General features: G+C 47.3%; 1 protein-coding gene across 7 annotated transcripts in view; it reads right to left on the reverse strand.

The window, feature by feature from the left end:
- sox6 (SRY-box transcription factor 6) overlaps nt 1–17,557 on the reverse strand; it is a 169,147-nt gene that overhangs the window by 108,002 nt on the left and 43,588 nt on the right. For 6 of the 7 annotated variants that reach the window (XM_042061754.1, XM_042061756.1, XM_042061755.1 and 3 more), the window contains one exon: nt 1,291–1,543. In XM_042061754.1, coding sequence (XP_041917688.1) covers nt 1,291–1,543 — 253 coding nt within the window. Of the gene's footprint in view, nt 1–1,290; nt 1,544–7,543; nt 7,747–17,557 lie in introns of those variants that run through there. The other variant, XM_042061757.1, reaches the window with a different exon arrangement.

The following is a 17,557-nucleotide window of genomic DNA, read 5'->3' on the forward strand; positions in this document are numbered from 1 at the left end:
TTCAAGTGACAACCACCACCCCCAACCCCCTCCACCACCACCCACCCCTCATCCCCTGCATCGCAAAGCCAGATGATTGGATTTGGGTGGTGGCAGTGGTAGTGGTGGTGGTGGTGGTTGTTGTGGTAGTGGTGGTGGTGGTGGCGTTCCCAGGCCCACTGCTGTGCATGTAGAGATATCAGTGGCCTTCTCCTGCCTAATTATTACCAGTAAATGGGTTGGGTGCTCCAGACCCCACCAGGACTACAGAGCTGAGGACCCCATGGGCTTCACAGCATTACACAGCCATGGAGGAAGAGCAGGAGGAGGAGGAGGAGGAGGGAGAGAAGGGGCATAGAGAACTCGCTCTTGCCCGGCACAATGAGAGGCTGTCGGGACTGTGTCCAGGCCCATTGCCTTATGGTCTACTGGGACATCCAGAGAAGGGAGACCGCCCAAATGGGATCAGGTCTGCACACACACACACACACAAGTTAGTCTCAAGGACTTTGTTTCCCCTGCTGTATTGTTTCACTATTTATAGATTCATAAAATGTGTCTGACGTGAAATGCAATTCAATACGTTGTTCTCCCTGGCTCTTTTATAGTGCGGATGATCTCAAGACACTTGTGAGGGCTTAAACTTCAAAGACAAGTGCTTGGCACGACGCAAGGTCTTCATTGAGATTGTTCCGGAGGCTCTGTTCCGACCATGTCCTTGGGAGGGAGATTCCTCAGCACTGGGGGCCTGTGTCTCCACAGCGCCTCGTGACCAAGTGTTGAGAGCTGACTTTGTTGTGGCGAGTCTGTGTAAGCAACAGAGGAAAAGAGGAGTGTGTGCATGTCTGTGTGTGTGTGTGTGTGTGTGTGTGACAGAGAGAGAGAGAGAGAGAGAGAGAGAGAGAGAGAGAGGAGAAAGGAAGAGAGTAGACAGTAAAATGTGTTCTCAGTTTGTGTCTTGCTATGGGGCCAGGTGCAGCGGTGAAAGTCATGAAAAGTCTTTGCCGAGGTGCAAGGGTGAAAAATCAGACATGGACAAAAGACTGCAGCTGAGCTGCCTCAACCCAGACAATCCACCTTCCTCCAACCCCCTCAGCGTCAAAGTGGACCGGAAAAACTAGTTCGAAAAATAGTCACTTGTCACTTTCAAACTACTTAAAGTGGAACAAGAATGATGAGGCGGATGACAAATAACTTTGTATGTAAAGCAGTGAGTAGTGCTAAGTGGAGATGTGTGTTGGGCACGTGCTGTTGTGGTCATCTGATGATGCAGGCGAGCGGTGAGACGGAGCTTCTCGTCTGGTCACTCACCATGCGCTGCTGAGCTGACAGCAGATTGTCCCAGTCGGCCTCCGGCGGCACGCTGCTGATAGGGGGCAGTTCCTCGGGGTGGCCTTTGCCGTGCAGCAGGTTGGGCAGGGGCAGGAGGCCGTCTGGGGCTATGGCCATGGCGGCGGCACCCTCCTCCTTCTCCCAGGCCAGCCGGTCCTGGCTCATCATGGCGTCGTCGCCGTCAGGGGCAGAGGCGAATGGGGAGGTGGCTTGTTTGGAAGACATGATTCTGCTGCAAGGGGCAAAACACACAGGAGACAAGGGAGGTCAAGAACTGGGAGAGTTATGACAAGTTCAGCAAACGATTGACTTCTTGAACCCAACTTATTGCATTTGCGTAATTGACTTGCCCATACGAAAAAAACAAACTGGATGAATTATGTGATCACACACAATAATAACAAACACAGACCATTCCGAGCATGTGAAAGGAAAACAGAGCACTGGCCAGTGCCAGTCGATGTGCTTATTGCCAATCTGGTGGAAGCATGTAGCGCGAGAGCCATGAACACATGCTGTTGGACGGCATCCTGGACTGGGCTCCCGCCTGACTCCGGCGTTGGAGGCAAATCAAAAGTTTTCCGAGATCCTATCAATGGTTATCTGCAGCTGGGATGCAAGTGGGCAAGGAGGTCCCTCTTAATCCTTTGTTTAATGTAAATGGACGTGCTGAGCCTGGGTTGGAGTGGTGCCTAGGGCAAGCCCAATCCTCCACCGTGCACATGATTACTGCGCTAAGAGGGTTAGCATACTACATAACACACTCTCATTAAAGAACCCACGCAGCAGCGGACCGGTGTCCCCACACATCCCCACCCCCATCCCACAACCGCCGCTGAGCAAAGGCGTTTCTCACAGTCCTGCCACACAGACCCCAACATCACCACCCTCCTACCGTGAAAAGAACTACGTAGCAAAGCACTAATTAATTGAAGTTTACAATTTATGCTTATAGAGATTAGTATAAAAAATGTGTGGCCAATTTATCAAGGTTCTAAAAAAATTACGCATAGTAAAAATGGATGTACAATCTATTGCGGATGGTAAATTGATTTATTTCAAGCAACAAGTACTCATGTAAAATTGGCCAAGCTTTTCTCGTCTTTTTTCCCCCTCCTTTCTCCCTCTCTCACTTGAAATTAGCAAATAATTAACGTTTTAGCACGACAGCATTTCTCTAGGCTAATAAATCCTGATTAAAGAGTTTGAAATCGCAGGCTGGTGGCGGAAGACAAAATTTACAAATCTGTCACACGCTTTCATGAATACTGCAATGAAGAGGCCGTCTGACATATCAGGTGCAGAAAAAAACTAATGAAGTTAATTCCGATTTAAACAGCAGTTTTACGAGGTAACTTGTGCCTCGTTTAGGATTTTTATGGCTAATTCCTCCCTCCTCACAATTAATAAAGCCGCTCTCACGCTGAGTCCGACAATAAATGAGTTTAATACAGAGCCAGCTAATCTAATTATGCACTTCGTATTAATAAGTGAATCATATGGTGTTCCTACTGATCTGAAGTGGCATGAATGAGCCAGTGTAAATTTACCCATAATCCTTCCTTTTTTCTGTTGTCCTTCTCTCTCTTTGTCTGTCTTTTATTTGCTCTCTCTCTCTCTCTCTCTCTCTCATTTTCTCTGTTTTATCTGCACTGGATATCCAGCAATGAAAACATTATGTTAGCACTCCACACCCAGGCTTTTTAGGAGCTGCTATTAGCCAGGGGCTATGGATTTCACTGCCCTCATTTTAATCAACCCGTTTGCTCAGCATTCACTTGCTCTGTGATTTCTGAGAGTTCTCGCTGCTGCGGCCGCCGCCGCCACCGACAAGGAGACACCGGTGCTGCAGCCTTGGCACGGCCAACTGGCCGAGTTGGCACGCACAGAGGGCACGGGCGTTCTAGGTCAAGGGCTGTGGCGCGATAATGTCCTTCCACTACCCATGGCGAGAGCTGGGAGATAGACAGGGGAGGGGCTGGGTAATGATGGCAGCCCAAGGTGCTCAGGCCTCTATTCCCCCTGGACTCTGCCAAGTCTGCAGCATGGGGTCCGGCAGGGGATGAAAACAAATTTGACACCGAGAGAGATTATTTTAACGCCAAACTGTGAGATAATCTGCTCACGTGCGCACGGCCCTCTCGCTCCCCGGCTCATGAGGGATGGGGCCGTTGCATGATGCTGTCAGGGTGCATTGCGCTCCGATCTCCTAAAGAATGACTACTTCATTTGAAGACGTGCCATCAATTTGCACACTTGGCTGGGTGCTTAAGCTGCCTGGCACTCTCTCTATGAATTGTTAAATACAGTTCATTAAGTGGGTTCAGAGATGTGGTATTGTTTCACAGGGGGATTGCAGAGGAAGAAGGGTCTGCAGTCGAAGTGTACATGCACACATACAGCCACCACACACACACATGGATCAGTTATCAGAGGCCGAAAGAAGATGCATACAATAGTGGGCCATGCTAATCACATGCACTTTGGCAGCTGTACAAACAAGCACAGCCTGTCCGTAACCATGAAGAGCAAGCTAAAGGTGTTTTTTTTTTTTTTTTGCGACGGGGTGCTGTTTTCTTAAGCAAGCCCCAGCCCTCAATTTTAATCAGCCAATAAATTGTTTCCTGCACTTACAGGAAACCGAAAATGATCTTTAAAAAAAAAACGGTTCTGGGCGCTAATTGAAAATGTAAATTCAGAGCAAAGTTCAGAGTGCAAAACCCGACGGTGGATGATCACAAGGAGTGGGCCGTGTGTGGGGTGAGGGGGGGGGGGGGGGGGGGGGGGGTTGATGGGCGGGGATCTTAGTTGAAGAGGAGGGAGCGATTCAAGAATCAGCCACATTTCTTATTCATGGACGCAGTGAGACTGGGCCTCCAGCACAACAAGTCCCGTCTTCAATGGAGTGCAAGCGAGACAAAGCACTTCTTTTGTATTACACAGTAAATCAAGCGGGATTATTTTACCTCTAAAATATTCAGTCTCTCAGGCACTTTTACCCCAGTCTCCAGCCATCAGTCAAACTGCTGAGGCATGAGAGAGAGGGATACAGAGAGAGAAAAAGAGAGAGAGAGAAAGAGAGAGAGAGAGAGAGAGAGAGAGAGAGAGAGAGAGAGAGAGAGAGAGAGAGAGAGAGGCAGTGAGTGGAGCTGACTCCATCCTCCTGTAACATGTGTCTACAGCAATCTTGTTAGAAAATGCAACAGATCTGTGCCGGGGCACTGTAACAGTATTTGTCAGCTGGAGTTAATAATTTATTCGGCGAGCTGGCTGGGGGGGCAGTGCTGCCTGTGCGGTGCGGTGTGCTCGTGGAGAGGAGTGCTGGGGTTGTGTGCAGTCGGGCCCTCACCCCACCAGCCCCCGACCCACCCCCACCCCCTACCACTCTGCACTCCCCCGTCAAACATTAGAAGCCTCTGGGGTCAGACCAGAAGAGAATTGGTTAATCGCTCTGCATAGCAACTGCAATATCAATGGGATCTAAGAAAATGCAAGTATTACTATTCCTGTTATATGCACTGGTAATGCTATCTGATTTGGAAAAGTGTGATTAAAAATATAGAGGAAATACCGGTAAAAGGTGCAGGCAACAGAGGCAAAACCCAGTAAACAAGAGAATTACAGCAACATACATAAACAAACACACAAACAAAAACAATGATCAGATTATGTCTCAACACAGCTAAAAACAACTCAGCTAATCAATAAGTAAGTGAAACTCAGCTAGCCTTTTTCCCTGTTACAAAAAGAGTGGATTGGAGAAGCAAGGGGTGGGCTGGGATGGGTTTAGGGAGTGTTGGCAGAGTCTTTGGAGGGGTGGGGGTCATGGTTGAAAAAAAAGCCCTATATATAGCTGACAATATTGCAGTACATTTAAAGGGATTAAGAGTTCAGTTCTCTGTGTGGCGTCTCATGTGGCTCCCGGAATGCTTTGACTCATGAATTGTTGCCACTGATAATGTTTCATCACGCAACAACCTCCTTTTAATTGGTTAGCATTCGAGGAGCCCCAGCCATCTTCACCCCCTACCTCCCCCCGCCCCATTCCCTAGCCATAGTACTGCTCAGCTTGGCCTCAGAGGTCTCATGACCGAGGCCATGTGTCTGTGGATATCCCATTTCCTCCACCAGCGTAACAAGCTCCGACTCTCTGCCCGCTGTCCCACACTCCAGCAAGCCCTCACCACACACACACAGCTGACCTTTTATAGACAATGGTGATAAGTAAGTGGGTAACGCCCCTCTAGCACACATGCATGCACGCACACACACACACACACACACACACACACACACGCACATGAACACACAACCACACTCAACCTATCAGAACCCCAACACGCAGGCCTCCCTAAGCACAGTTTTCCATCAACACCAAAAGTGAAATATATGTATGTTCTGTATATATAATATACATTAACAGTGCGAGAGACAGAGGAGTAATTGCACAGACCTCCCCCAGTTAAAAGCACAAGAGGCTCATTGTTCACACACGTAATGATGGGAAAGCTGAAAATGGCAAAAGCTAGCTTATGACAGGGCTTCAAGTTTCCATGGGTAACAGCACACACGCACGACACATACACACACACACATACATGTACGCACACACACATGCTCATGCACACACAGACACACACATGCACTGGCCCACGTGCATACATACACGCAGAGGCATACTTCAATGCACGGCACTAATGTGGAAGAAAAGAAAGTCTACAATGAGCCTGTCAATAGTTCCAGAAAGTTTCCGTTTTAATTTTGAAAACACCTGGTTCAGAAATAGACTTGGGAACACAGGGTGAAATTATCAACACATTAAGTCATGTAAGTTTATGGAGCATTTGGCCAAAATATCACCAAGCACTACTTAAGACCAAAAAACCCAGAACATGCTAGTCCTTTTGCACTGCATACAACAAATTGCACTTGTGGTTATCCCAAAGCATAATAGCTGTGCAATAGTATCATAGCCACTTGGCACAAAAACAGGAAAAATTCCAGCAAATGGCTTTTCATTTAGATAATATCTCTTTCCATCATTATGCTATGGTTAAATCTTCATTTAGCCATTAAAACTGGATAAATAATGTAATTTGTTTTCTTACTGCTTTAAGAGATTTCATGTAATTGCACAAAGACTAATACAAAGATAACCTAATAAAACAAAATCTGGCTGAAAACAAATTGTCCAGAATTTATCATCTCCTTGTGCCATTTTAGTGACTCTACAAAACTAGATGCTAGCAAACAAATAAACCATTCTTGGGAAAAATCAACAAATTAAGTGTTCTTCCTCTCAAACATTTCCAAAATGGTTCATTCAGGCAGTATAGAGTCCATATGAAGCCTATTAGTTAATTTAATAATAGCAAGGATGTAGCAAAGCTGCTCTGACACCATAGCTAGGAAGAAACAAGAGAGACTGATGGAGACAGAAGCAGAGAGAAGGTCTCTCTCTCTCTCTCACCTTTGGCAGGAGAGTAGCGGAGGTTACTGAGGTATAATCACACGGTGTTACCTGACAGCCCCCAACTGCTACATTACTGGCACCGTTTAGCACAATTAAATTATCACCCTCCATTGTGCCTATGCCCACTCAGAAGAGCTAGATATCCTACCTACAGCACATAATCTCTCTCCCTCTCTCTCAATCTCTTTCTTTCTCTCTCTCTCTCTCCCCCCCTCTCTCCCTCTCCCCCTCTCAGTCAACACTCCACTCTACTTCACAGGGACTCTGGGGCAGCCAGTGCTACACAAGACTTGAGTAAATGAAAATCAATAGAGAGCAACTGCATATTCCCACCCTTAGCACTTCCAAAATGGAGTTAGCGCAAAAAAAGCGACCGAGTACCACAGAGAGGAACAATATGAACTCATAATACTGGCTCTGAATAAGCTGCCAACCTCCTGTGAACCACACAGCACTTGTCACTTCAAATGACAAGTCTAATTCTATTCCATTTTCAATTGAATCGTATGTCAATAATGCTGTGAGAGAATGTCTTTCTGTAGCATTATCCTAGACCAATATACTCACTTGACCAAAATAAATGGAATTCAACAAGAATGATTGAAAATAACTCAATCATATAGCAAATTCAGCCTTTGGAAATAATAAAAACCAAACTTTGATTTCATGCACTGACACTGAAGTGGACAAGGCTATTATAGATAATAACATTAAATGGCATCAGATGGTTTGAGAAATGTATTAACTTCAAAAAGGTACCTTGAGAGTTGTCCAAATTAATTTGTATAAATTGTTCTTCCATCAATGTTGACCTTACCCACTCCAAACATCAACTCAATTACAGCCCCTCTCCTTAGCCACTCTCTCCCTCCAGATGCAAATTTGGATAAAAAACGCCAACTTAAAAACCTGTTAAAAACTCTCACTCGAAACGGCACTGCAGGGCAAATTACGCCAGCCTCTTTCAAAAGTCCACTTTAGATACTGAGAGGAGCAACGGTAATGACTTTGCTCAGTAAATTATTAGAAATAATATCCTGATTTGGAGGGTTTCATTTTGACAAACACGTCCGTCTTTGATTGGCTGAGCGGCTCTCAGTGCTCGTCCTTGCCCCTGCGCACAACCTGGCGGCAGCGTGACAGCGTTTCGCCGGTCAAGAGCACTCGAGGGCTCAACTCGCTGGTAACAGGTCAATAAACACTCACACGCAGAGCTGGGTGGCACTCTCCGCCGATTCGGCTCCTCTGTCTCGGCCGGCCGCGGCTTCCGAGCTGGATGGCATAACACTGCCTTAGATCTTCAGTGTGTGTGCACACACACCACATACACACACACACACACACAAACACTCACACCAGCACACACACCAGCGTTGATGTCCCAATCACAAATCGGCTGAGTCTGTGTGCACATCCACAGCGAGAGGCGTGCAGGGCTGAAGCAGATAGTGCTGAGCTGACCAGGGTCCCGCCGACACTACACTCTGTCTCTCTCTTACTCGCACTCTCACAGCCAAGAGCCCGGCGTGGGGAACTCTCAGACACAAGAAAAAGCTGCTTGTTGTTTTCCCTCTCTCGCTTACTCTCTCACTCTCCCTCCCCGTCTCTCTCTCTCTCTCTCTCTCTTTCTCTCTATCTCTCTCTCTCGCTCTCTCTCGCTCTCTCACTCTCTTTTCTCTGAACGTGCAGAGGTCTGGGCCTTCTGGGGGATGCAGTTCCCAAAGTGCCTTCTGTCACTGCCGCAGCAGTTAAGCAAACTTTACAGCCAGTCAAGCCATCAACCAACACAGCCTATTTGCTGAGCAACAGTGGAGCTTTGTGGTTTGCCTCACAGTTGACAGTAAGTTATGAGCCCTTTGTGAACGAAAGGGAAGGAAAACAGAGATCGGAATTTGGCAGGAAAATATAATACAGAATTCTCCTGTCTGTGGAACCTGACTTTTTTTTTCGTGGAAACAATCAAGCATTGTTGGGGGAAAGAAAAGCAACCCTGACACATGAAATATAGTGGGGGCCCCCTTTTAGGAAAACAGTAAACAAAGCGCCATTCAGGCCAGGTCCTTTCTGTCATTTATAAAGATAGTTTCTTCAGAGCAGTCAAGAGTTTACAGCAGAGGTTCAGATTCAACAAATCAAGTGCAAAGTCTCCCACAGTCTGTGCTCGCTGAGCACGCTACTGAGACAACAGAGAATGCCAAGGAGTGTTTGGTGGTGGTGGTAGTGTGGTGTGTGTGTGTGTGTGTGTGTGTGTGTGTGTGTGTGTGTGTGTGTGTGTGTGTGTTGGGGGGGGCAAGGGCAAAATGTTCTGTCTCACGGAGAGATACAATGAGTATATAGGAGATGGAGACGCGGGAAGGGGGGACCACAGAGAACAGAAAGAAAAGAGAGAGGGGCCCTGAAAAACTTGGAGCGACTCGCCAAAAAAGCAGGAACAATGGCTAATTATGGGGGAGTAAATTTGCGAAGGACAGGAAAGAAGAGACGGACACTGGAGTCACTGAATGGATTATGAAAGGAAGGGCCTATTCTGGCCAGAGGGACCGCGGGAGGAGGAGGACTGGGCCGCTCAGTCTTTCGGACTAGACCTCATGAGGTCATCATTGGCAGCCGGGTTCCTCCCAAAAAAAAAGAAAAAACTTCAGGCTGGTACAACTGCCGCATGGACATCTGGAATGTCGGCGCACACAGTGGCCTGCTTTCTCCGTGGCAATCCTAATTCCTTTCTTTTCCAAAAATAGGAAGCCTCGCCAGCACTGGTCACCCAAATTGGAAAATTTGCAGCGTCTAATGAAAAGAAAAGCAGTTTTGTTCCCTCTCATTCTCATCTCATAAATGGATTTCTGTGGAGGGAAGGGGAGGGGGGGAAGAGGAAATTACCTTCAACGCTGCTTTGATTAAGCGGCTCTATTCTTGGGCCTGGGTGGACAACAGCTCATTAGTTACAGTTAGACCCGCCCCTAATTCTAATGAGAGATTTTCTTCATTCTTTCTTTTTTCATCATTTCTTTCATTCTTCTCTGCCTGCTTTCCCATTGTCTGTTTCATTTGGTTGAGAATGCCATACAATATCACTGCAAACAGGCCACTTCTCTTTCTTCACTCCCTCGCTCCCTCCCTCCCTCATGGACACACTCTACCTCTCTCTAGTTCTCCTTTTCCTTTACACTCCTCAGGAACACAGAATTAAAAAAAACAAGACTGGAGCAACAGCAGAAGAGAAGAGAGGGAGAAAAAACAGGGGAGTATTCTGACGGCGGCCACATTTCATGTGACACGTCAATTGGAAAATCAAAACAGGGGTAGTTCATTTGCTCCACCCAGATGAGGCTGTGTAAAAGGCCCTGATGAATGGACGGCCAGCCAGGCCACACCTCACAGATTTATGATTAAGCCTTATTATGTCGGGGGAAACTGACATTGATTGCCGATTTGAGCTGCCGCAGCCGATTCATCCGCTCCTGTTGAAAGCAAAGCATGGTCAACAGTGTGTGGAAAAGTGACAGGTTGGTTGTGGGTTTGGAGACGGAGGGGAGGGGGTGTTGGGGAGCTGTTGAATAAAAAGTGCAGCCTTACATGAATGCCTGGCACCCGTGTCTGTTTGGAGGTGGTTAAAAGTTACCGTGGAGATTGACGGCCGAAACAAAATTGAGGAGAGGAGACAAGGAACATAAAGGCAAACGGGCACCCCTGCCATTGGTCTGAGTAATTGCCCCGGAATCTGGTTCACAGAAGACATGTGCAGGCCCTGTTTTAGCGATGCTAGGCTGGTTTTGCTCAGAAAGCGGCACGACACCCGCCCTCTAAAACAGAATGTGAAACACGGCCTAATAAAATCAGAGGAGCTGACAGACGTGGTTGAACGGAGCGGTGTGTGCGTGTGTCTGTCTCTGTGTGTGTGTGTGTGTGTGTGTGTGTGTGTGTGTGGTGGGGGGGGGATTGAACTGCACATACATCCTGTCCCGGAGAAGCAGCACATTACTGGATTAGTCGCTGACTGATACAGAAAATGTCTCACCCGTCTGTTGCTAACCATGTGTCTGACCGCTCGTCTTTGAGCCTCGGCTACATCCTGGACTTGTCTTCCGCATGAAACAGCACAGTAGTCTCTTAAAAATGTTCCCAACAAACTGGAAAATATTTGCAACTCCAGTTCAGAGAGAAGCAGGAGGAGGAGGAGAAGGAGGAAAGAGAGAGACAGTGAGTGATAGAGACAGAGAAAGCAAGGCGAGAAAGAGAGAGAGAGAGAGAGAACGAGAAAAGAAGAAGAAAAAGGAGTGGAATGATTGGTGACTGGCTGGTAGTGGCAATGGGAGGGGAGCTGAGCTGAACTGAGCAGCACTGAGCAGAGAGGCCCCCTCTCTCTCTCTCCCTCTCTCTCCCTCTCTCTCTCCCTCTCTCTCTCTCCCTCTCTGTGTGTAATGCAATCCCCGTCTCAGCCACAGGCCTTTGGTCGTCAGGAGTAGTCATGTTGACTAACACCTTGGTCTGCGACTGGCTCCCCCTCCCCACAGCCTCCTTTGCTTTCTTTTCTTTTCTCTCTCTCTCTCTCCCTCCCTCTCGCCCCCTTCTCTTTCTCTCTCATTTTTTTTCCTGGCAATTGCAGACGCATGCATCATGACAGGCTTTCAGAATGAAATCATTAACTAAATTGCTTTCTTAAAAAACCGCAAGTGTGCAACGGGGCTTGTGTATCTGTCTCTGGCCGCCGTCCACGGTGCTCTGGTTCCCATTCGCATGCTCTGGTGCGGCTCTGTTGTGGTCGCCTGCCACCGCAGTCCTTCTGCGCCTCGCGGCTCACGGCTGGGCGCGGGCTGCAGCCGCCCACCGACCGACACTCGCCGGGGCCAATATGAAATAATCGGGTAATCTCAAACTGCTCCTCCACAGCCCCCCTCCTCTGGCTGCGCACAAAGAGGCCCTTTGTTTCCTCGAGCTCCCGGGTCGCCCTAGCCACACGGGTCTCGATCACTAAATCAATCAAAAGCATATTAAACAAATAGAGGTTTCTATTTGAGGTGAATGATTTAAAAGGGCTGGGGAGAGTTCCACTGAACGCTGTGCGCAAACTGAAACCACTACTGTGAAAAGCAAACAATAACGGCACAGTGGCTTTATGCCTGTATTAGTAATAATGACCATTAGGTAATTCTTTTATACATCCTCAGCTAATCCAGTGGCTAAAATTAAATATTAAACCAACACGGGGGACTGGAAAAGTCACATAATGGATTAAGAAAAGATAAAAGTTGAAGAGAAAAATGAACAAGCCGAGAGCATTCAAAAGGTGTATTATCAAAAGAACTGAGGACAGTGCCTGCTCTTTGGTAACATTGTCTCTATCTGACTCAAATAGACTTAAATAACCAAAGCAAATAGCGAAGAGTAAATAGCTAGTGAAGGCCAGACAAATATTGGATATGGACTGAGGCTGTGCGAGATGTGAGATGTGGATCTCCGCACAGCGACAACTCCCTTCTCACCCTCCCTCGCTCCCTCCCTTCATCCTTTTCTCTCTTTTTCTCTCTCCGTGTCTTTTTGCCTTTCTCTTCTACACCCCCCCCCACTCCCTTTCTGCCACCCCTATCTGTCTCTCACCCGCTCTCTCTCTCTCTCTCTCTCTCTCTCTCTCTCTCTCTCTCTCTCTCTCTCGGTGCAACACAGCAGATGTGTCTTTCACAGCCTATGGAGTGTGCAACCAATCTGCAAACAATAGCCTGGGCTGACAAAGGTCGACTTTCGCAATATGCCAGTTATCAAGGGGCTGAAAGCCGAAAGGTCACACAGCAAAGCCACGTCCACCACGCATTCTACTCCAACACAGGTCACCTAAGTCTGTGTATTATGTTAGTGGGGCACCTCACTACAATGCTATCTGAGCTTTAAATAAGCTCGTTAACTAAGTTTAAGCCAGCTCTTTGACCTCACGTTAAGCCAACAGTTGGTGTAAACAAGTTCAATCCTATTATCCTAATAATACACACAAAGCCACATACAGTGGCCACAGGCTACATGTCACTGGACGCTAAAGCCAGCCAGAGCCTTAAACACAGCAGCCAGGCCTTACATACTCGCCTCGGAGATGTCTCACCTCTGACATCTTTGTGTTCTGAAAGCGTTGTCACAAGTTAATCCACTGGGTCACAGAGGCAGTTTCAAAATACTTGTGCTTACCATTCCCCTTTAAAGACTTCGCAACTGTGAAGCACTATGAGGTATAAACTGTGATGTACAGTTTATATTTTTAATAACCAATCGCTTTGACACTAGGAAACAATCTGAACCTAAATGAATGTGTTATTATTATTTCAGATGTTTGGTTGGGGCTTGTTTCTTCTGCTGTTGTTCCACTAAACCTCTTTAACTGTTCTTCGCGGCTCACGCTAAGGGAAAACAAACTTATAAATATATCTTTCATGAACAAAACTTTTTAAGTGTTTCCACTTTGAATCGCGACGTGTATAATTCATATGCATGCCGCCTCTTAAAAGCGACAAACAACACATTGGATCCAGCGCGATGAAAGCATAATGCCAGCAGATGGTCGCTCCCCTTTATTCCAGTGTCACTTTGACAGCAGATCAGTTTTAGGGTAAATATTTAACAGGCAGCCATTTACCCAGATACAATGTGAGTGTGTGTATGTATGTATGTGTGTATGTTTGTGCTTGTGTGTGTGCGTGTGCGTGTGCGTGTGTGTGTGTGTGTGTGTGTGTGTGTGTGCAAGGCTGAGCTACAGAGCATGTCAGAAAACACTCCCTCTAGGACTCATTTCTTAGGATGCGCGAAATAAACAAGACACACGCCGTCATTCTGCCTCATAGGATGTTCACGTCGTTCGTTCATGCCCAAGTGTCTCGCAGCTCCCTCTAAGCATGCTGCACCGCCAAGGCAGTAAAGTGGCTTTTCGAGCATAGGTGATATATATGTTCGAGGAGCCCGGCGCGTCAGCCTCTCACCAGGGCCTGCCCTGGAGACTGAGGTTCCTTGCATCTGTCCGGTTGTTTCTAAAATCCCTCCGCAAACGTCACCGTGGTGCAGTCCAGGAAGCAGGCTGCCTGCTATAAACAGCAGCTCAAGCGCAAGAACTAAAAATAAGTCCAGGGTTTTTTTTTTCTTTTCCTTTTTTTCTCGAAAGACAGTCCTGAATTAAATGCAGCACGAGCCGCACACCAACAATTTATCCGTTAAGCCTGCTACATTGATTTCTACCATTTAAAAGCTCCCAAAAAAAAGGACAAAGTACATGAACTTGGTGAAAAGATGGGAAAAGCAGGCCAAATGCTTGATTTTACGGAAACAGCCACTTCACAGCTCCCTCAGCCCTCTCAAAGCTATCTTTTAGCAGAGACACTTAAGGTTATTCTGCTAATAAGCTTGTTTTTTCTAGTATTATGATTGGCTACAAAATCAGGTATGCTGCAGCGGGAAGGCAAGAGTCAAGTGTAGATTTGCACACTTAAAGTCACTTTAAGGTTTCAGCACTTGAAGAGGAGCTCCACTGAAGGGGGTGGGGGATCAGTGTGGGAGTGTGTGTGTGTATGTGTGTGTGTGTGTGTGTGTGTGTGTGTCTGCATGTGTTTGTGTATGTGCATGTATGTGTGTGTGTGTGTGTCTGTGTGTGTGTGTATGTGTGTAACAGAGAGAGGTGTAGGAGCAGCAGCTCAGGAGGTGAGGAGAGGAGTGATTATGTGCTGAATCCACAGGGCATGTCTTCACAAGGACTGGCAGCGTTCCTTCATAGAAAGCCATGTGTCAAAAATTCCCACTTCCCCCTTTTTTCCCTCGTTCTCTCTCACGCCGTCGCCTAGACTGTGACACGCTTCCGCTCCGTCCTAGCAGCCCGGCCGCATTGCCCATCTCGGGGATTGTGTCACAGCTCGGGGTGAGGGTTGGGGGGTGGGGGTTGGGGCGGTGACACGCGCGTCATGTTGAGTAATTCATAAACACCCTGCAAGGCGGGTGCCAGCGGTGTGGAGGGTGGCAAGGCTGTTTGCCATGGACATGGAGACACTAGCTGTGGGCACCCACCCGTGGCCTCCACCCTGCAGCCGCCCACACTAGTCGGGCACACAGCTGCTGCACCGGCAAAGACCGGTTACACACACACACACACACACACACACACACCCATGCTCAATCTTACAATTTTTTCACTCTCACTCACACGCACACACGCACACACACAGCTACTGTAACAGACACATACAGAGCAAACACCAACATATCAACACACACACATCCCAATCACTCCACTCTACCACCCCCCCCCCCCCCCCACTCACCCACACGCACACACACACACACACACACACACACACACACACACACACACAGACTTAAAGAGAGAGAAACAAGCCAGCTCATAATGTGACTGTGATTTTTAATTGAGTTCCCCTCCCCGTAGTGCTTACTATTATCTCTGACTAATGGCATGCACTGGACCTCTCTCATTAGCCAAGTGGCTCTCCTCACCGGCCCTCTTGTTTGATACAGTTAGAGTTAATGCACTATGAAAAGCTCACCGAGAGTCATCAGCGATCTGCATATTCAATAACTTCCGTAATTACATGCGCAATTCATCAGATCCTATCTGATTGCAGGGGAGGGGAATGCGCCGAGACCGGGGGAGAAGAGGAGAGGTCTAATTCCTGGAGGACAGAAGTCTAATCACAAAACTAACATGATAATTGAAATCTAAATTGAAAGGCTTGGCTTGCAGTGGGAGAATGTCAGGTAGTGAAAAAGAGATGGGTGGAGAGGGGGAGCGAGTGCATAAGAGTGGGGCGAGCGAGAGAAAAAGAGAGAGAGAGAGAGGAAGTGCTTGGGGCTGAAGTGTGGCAGGAAAGATTGAAATAGAGAAATGGTGTGAAAGTAAGGCCGTTCTAGTTGGGTAAAGGAGCTAGACAGTGAGTCTCAGGGTGTTCCTCCGCATGTGTGGTCAAGACACCAGAGTACACTGGAAGGCATCGGCTCTTTCACAAGACAATGCATCTCCTCTACAGTTTCACAAGAACACACCTCAGGACAAAACGTTGCATCATTGGGGTTTGAAGACTGATTTAGAAATGTCGACCCCTGCAACTATCTTTCCACTACCTATTTGTTCTGCAAATCAATTTGAATTCATTTAAAGACCACATTTGTCCCAGATTGACCTGCCTCAGCTGCTGTGTCCATCTTTAGTGTGTCCACTCATTCTTAGTGTGACCTCGGTGTAACTGGGGAGTAGACGTAAGCAGCTGCACACAACCAGCCATGAGCAGCAGCCCTCCTCTGCAGGCGTTTGGCTGGCCAGGCCTGAGTGCTGCCCGCCACACTGACTAAGCTTCCTGTTTTTCAGGCCGCCTCAGTGAGGTAACTGGTCCACTTGCGCCGCATAATACAGCCATTGTTAGCGCCGCACAGCGAAGATCGTTTGTACATTGTATAGGATGCTCAAGACCTCAATTGACTTCCACAGTCCGTCAGAGCTATTCACGCCCCTTGTTTTCTCTAAACACAAGTTAAATTGGACAAATATGACTGGATCATATCTAAGCATGAGTTTAGATTAGGGTGGAAAAAAACAGATAATTCCAAGAATGGAGAAACACAGCTTTTGTATAGGCGGGCTAAACACCTGTGCTTCAGCATCCCAAAAATAGGCCTTCACTTGTGTTTTATCCAGCGAGAACAATTTTTGCCTTCAACATATTCTTATCAAATTAAAGATAATGATGTAAAACATCTCTTTTGAGTCTCAGACATATGCAGCTGACGATGACTTAACTGGATTTTGAGAGGGGAGGAGAAGAAGCAAAAAAAAGAAAAGGAAGAATGTGTTTTGATGTGTTTCGAATGCTTTCATTCTTCTAGAAAACAACTTGCGCAGTCTTGCAGCGTGACTAGACAAGCATTATTGTACAGTACACGGGTCTCGGGACTGCAAGCAGGAGGAGGAGGAGGAGGAGGAGGAGGAGGAGGTGGTGGAGGGGAAGAGAGAGAGAGCTCTGGAGTGAGACTCTGCCGTTCTGCTCCCTCCCATCCCCTGACATCCACCAGCCACGGGCTCCACAGCCCCCTCCCCACCCCGATCTGCTGGATTCATAGTCAGCCCTCAATAACAGTTAATTAGTAATGCCAAATTCATTAACCCGCGTTGCTGTTCCAGCGGCCCCTGCCGTAAATTAGCTTAATGTGAGCAGACATATTCCAGTTGTAATAAGGGGCATAAAATCTGAGGAGAAACACATACACTGAGACCGTAGATCATTGTCTGTGGTGCAGTAGGGGCCTCAAAGGACTACGTGCTCCCTCAGAGAGCCTTGAGTCTCTTTGTTTCCTTAACAGCAACTTTGAGTTAAAGGAGAATCACAAATGTAAATTCTTTAGTATGTAACATTTCTGTTCATTCTCTATCATTCAGGTTTACAGTTCTGAGCTTTGAGTGTATGGTTTGGCCATGCAAACATTTGTTGTAAAGTAAAATACATTTAAATGACATTTAGAGTATGAAAGAAATCACTTATGGGTGAATTATATATGTTTTTGTATAGGCTGTTCATACAGCAAGGACATTTGTGTGTGTGTGCCAATGTATGTAAGGGTGAAAAAAGAAAGAGGCAGAAAATGCGTGTGTGTGTGTGTGTGTGTGTGTGTGTGTGTGTGTGTGTGTGCATGTGTACGTGCCGGCCGTTGCACGCGCGGCAGCCGTGTTATCTGAGAGAGGGGTGAGGTGCCAGAGACAAATAGAAAAGTGCAGAAAGCTGTTTTCTCCCTCTGCTCCCTCCGCAC

The sequence above is a fragment of the Alosa sapidissima genome, chromosome 14 (genome assembly GCF_018492685.1).
Source record: "Alosa sapidissima isolate fAloSap1 chromosome 14, fAloSap1.pri, whole genome shotgun sequence".
Lineage (NCBI taxonomy): Eukaryota > Metazoa > Chordata > Actinopteri > Clupeiformes > Clupeidae > Alosa > Alosa sapidissima.